General features: G+C 41.6%; 1 protein-coding gene across 1 annotated transcript in view; it reads left to right on the top strand.

The window, feature by feature from the left end:
• Nucleotides 1-3,901, top strand: part of LOC102757875 (sodium channel protein type 8 subunit alpha-like) — a 99,887-nt gene that overhangs the window by 54,973 nt on the left and 41,013 nt on the right. Inside the window, exon 12 of the mRNA XM_015559559.1 lies at nucleotides 7-263. Within this exon, the coding sequence (XP_015415045.1) occupies nucleotides 7-263 (257 nt within the window). The remainder of the gene's footprint in view (nucleotides 1-6; nucleotides 264-3,901) is intronic.

Below are 3,901 nucleotides of genomic sequence, written 5' to 3'. Positions count from 1 at the left end.
TCTCAGAAGATGCCATCGAGGAAGAAGGTGAAGAAGAGGGAGGCTCCCCTAGGAGCTCATCGGAAATGTCTAAGCTCAGTTCCAAGAGTGCGAAGGAAAGACGGAACCGGAGGCGGAAGAGGAAGCAAAAGGAACTCTCTGAAGGAGAGGAGAAAGGGGATCCTGAGAAGGTGTTCAAGTCCGAGTCGGAAGACGGGATGAGGAGGAAGGGCATTCGGCTGCCAGACAACAGGATCGGGAGGAAATTTTCCATCATGAATCAGGTAAACTCTCTGTGCTGGGTCAGACGGCTTAAGAAGTTCTGGTTTTCCTGATCTCACTTCATTCTCGTATTCCTCTTTGGCTTTACATTTTCCAGACCCATCCCTGCCTCCTAGGGCCTGCCTCCCCATGCTCCCCCCGGTTGTTCTCTTCTGGGAGGAAGAGTTACCGGCATGTTAGGACCATTGCTGTTCAAAGGCAGCCTAGGACGATGTGACGACCTTTGGCAGACGTACTGCGGCGGAAAGCCTGTCTCCTCAGCGAGCCTGTGTTCTAAAACATCAGGCAGAACTGTTCCCCTCTTAGCATCTGAACATGCGAATTTAGCACCAACACCCCTGTTAAAGAATTGCATGTAACTGTAGATTTAAAAATGTGATGAAACTCTTTAGGTCGCCTTATTGGAATGTGGCGAGTTCTAGTAATTATTCTAGATACATAGTGTCACGCTGATAAGTCAGCCCATGGTAGGTTAAAAGCCTCCACGCTACCCAACTTTGGTAAATGGGGAAAACGAAGAGAAAGAGAGGGGGGAGCACTTATGGATAATTATTGAGCATTACAGTAAATATCACATAACATTTTTTATTTCAAAGAACACCAGCCACTAAAATCCAATTTTTAGGCCATTTAATTCCCCATTTTAAAGAAATGCTGGAAAGTTTGTAAGGTATAGAATAGATTACAGTTATTGGTTATGGCATTGTATCCAGTGTCTTCCTGTTTCCCAGGTTTGATTCATTACTTTTTTTGTTTGTTAATCCTCACCTGAGGATATTTTTTCCATTGAGTTTTAGAGAGAATGGAAGGGAAGTGGGGGAGGGAAGAGAGAGAGAAATATTGATGTGAGAGAGACACATCCATTGGTTGCCTCCTGATCGTGCCCTGACCAGGCAGGGATCAAACCTGCAACTGAGACATGTACCCTTGACCAGAATAGAATCCAGGACCCTTCAGTCCATGGGCCAGCACTCTATCCACTGAGCCAAACCAGCGAGGGCAAGGATATGCTTATTGATCATGGAGAGAGAGGAAGGGAAGAGGGGGACAGAGACAACAGAGACAGAGATCGGTTGACTCCCACAGGCACCCTGACTAGGGATTGAACCCAAAACCCAGGTATGTGCCCTGACTGGGAATCGAACCTGCCATCTTTTTGGTGTACAGGATGACGCTCCAACTAACTGAGCCACCCAGCTGGAGCCATTGTGTGTCTTTTTTGCACCCCTCTCTTCCCAGTTCAGTCTTTTGCTAGTCCTGTTCATTTTATCATAACAGAATCTCACATGTCCATTCCCTTCTTATTCATCTGATCTTATTTCAGACTTGTATAATTTTGTTCTTCTACAGTTATCCACCACAGTTTTATTCCCTCTGGTCCTCCCCCTGCTTTGTGTTTTATATACTGTCAGCAGATGGCTTCCTAAAACATAGCTCTCATTACTCACGGAGTGCCTGCCATGTGTCAAGGATTATGCTAGATCCTAGAGGTTAAAAGATGATTCAAATACCATCCCTGTCCTAAAAGCTTACAGTGTAGTGGACCAGCCCGACACATTAAAAAGTTACTTACATAATAACATTGATGGCAATATTTCATAACTGAGATATGCTGGCTTATTTTGGAGGACACAGATCTACCCCAACCCAGAGGTTCAGCGGAGATTTTCAGGTGATGTATGTGTGTGTTGGTGAGGGAGCAGTTAAGAAGAAAGGGCATTTGAAGAAAAGTATGTTCCAGTTTGGATATACCTAGTGGAATTATTTGTTGGATAACCAAATAGGGTAGGTCTTTTAGGCACACATACAATCAAATGATAGCTCACTGAAGAGGCGCTAAGCTGAGGAGTGGTGATTGAAATAATGAAATTACTCAAAAATATTGTGTCGAGTGACAGAACAGTGGGCCAAAGACACAACCACTGGTGTCCATGGGCAGCAGAGATGAAGCTCATGAAGGAAAATAAATGAGTGGCCATTAGCGATGCTAAGAGAACCAAGAGTTCAGTGAAGCCAAGAGAACACAAGGGTTAGAGAAGGTAGGGAAGTGATCGATAGATTACAATTTAACAGAGATGCTTCGTGAGATCAGAAGTGGAAAAGTTTGTTGAATTTGGCAATCTAAAGCCCTGAGAACTTTAAAGACACGTTTCAGTCCAGGGTAAGGATGGATGTTATATTGAGTGGGAAATGGAGGCAATGAGCATAGACTTCTCACCCGGGCTTATTTAAAGAAAATGGGTGAGCCGAACCGGTTTGGCTCAATGGATAGAGCGTCGGCCTACGGACTGAAGGGTCCCAGGTTCGATTCCGGTCAAGGGCATGTACCTTGGTTGCGGGCACATCCCCCATAAGGGGCGTGCAGGAGGCAGCTGATTGATTTCTCTCATTGATGTTTCTAACTCTCTATCCCTCTCCCTTCTTCTCTGTAAAAAATCAATAAAATATATTTTTAAAAAAATAAAAATAAAATAAAGAAAATGGGTGAAAATAAGCATTTTTGTAATATGGGGGGAGGGAAGCCCAGAAGAAGGGGAGATGAAGGTAGAAAATGAGGAAGAACAGAAAACAAAATAGAACACAGTCTTGGAAGATGTAGTCTCTAATAGGAAACGGGCTTCTTGTTCCCCAAAACATTGGGAAAATAGGGGCCGTTGGGCGTGGATAAGTTTATAGATAGGGAGTGGGAAGCTGAGGAAGATAATACCTAACAGTCTCTAGTTTTCAATAATGTAGAAAGTTTAAAATCTTATTGAAGGGAATGAGAGGTTGCATAGGGTTTAAAGGAAATATTGACAGTTTAAAATAGTTAATAAGAATGGGAGAGAGAATTCCTGTAATCAGATTTACTCTACTTACTAATAAAGTCCCAACCCCTTCTCCTGGACACAATCTGCCTTTTCAGTCTCTAGTCACTAAGCATCCTATTCTTTTTGTTGTTGTTATTTATTGCTTAAAGTATTACAAAGGGTATTACATATGTGTCAATTTTTTCCCCCTGCCCTAAACAGTCCCCTAGCCTCCCCTACCCCCCAGTGTCTTATGTCCATTGGTTATGCATATATGCATGCATACAAGTCCATAATGTAGTTTTAAATTATTTTTCTAAATGACCAGACTATTAGGAGAAAAAAAAATCACTTGTCTTTCCTATTTTCTTTTTTGTATCTACTTAGTAAAAACATACCAAGATATGAAGAATTCTTTGGACTATAACAGCTGAATTCATCACAGTGTAGAAAAAGTAATTTTATAGACAAACATATAACAAAAAATATATTATATGTATGTATCTGTGGTTTTATATCTATACATATATATTTATAAAACTTGATAATCCCTAAAACTCATGCTGCTATTATGAAATTTAAAAGTTTTTCATTTTCAAATGAGATTCATGTTTAGTAACATCCTGGTGTGCAAAGTGGATAACATCCTCGTGTGCCAGCTATGGTACAAGCTGTGGCTTTATAGCTACATGATAACGAAACAGCTTGATGAAAAGTAAAAAATCCAGCCTGTTGATGCAAGGGCTTTGGTTACATGACACAAATAAGTGATGGAAACATCTGAACCTTTAACTCTTTACTGGTCCATCCTGAAGTCACAGAGACCTGACTTCTGTAGGAAAGTAGAAAAA

Source organism: Myotis davidii, unplaced genomic scaffold (assembly GCF_000327345.1).
Source record: "Myotis davidii unplaced genomic scaffold, ASM32734v1 scaffold233, whole genome shotgun sequence".
Lineage (NCBI taxonomy): Eukaryota > Metazoa > Chordata > Mammalia > Chiroptera > Vespertilionidae > Myotis > Myotis davidii.
Note: the sequence above shows the minus strand (reverse complement) of the source record. Positions and strands in the feature narration are given on the sequence as shown.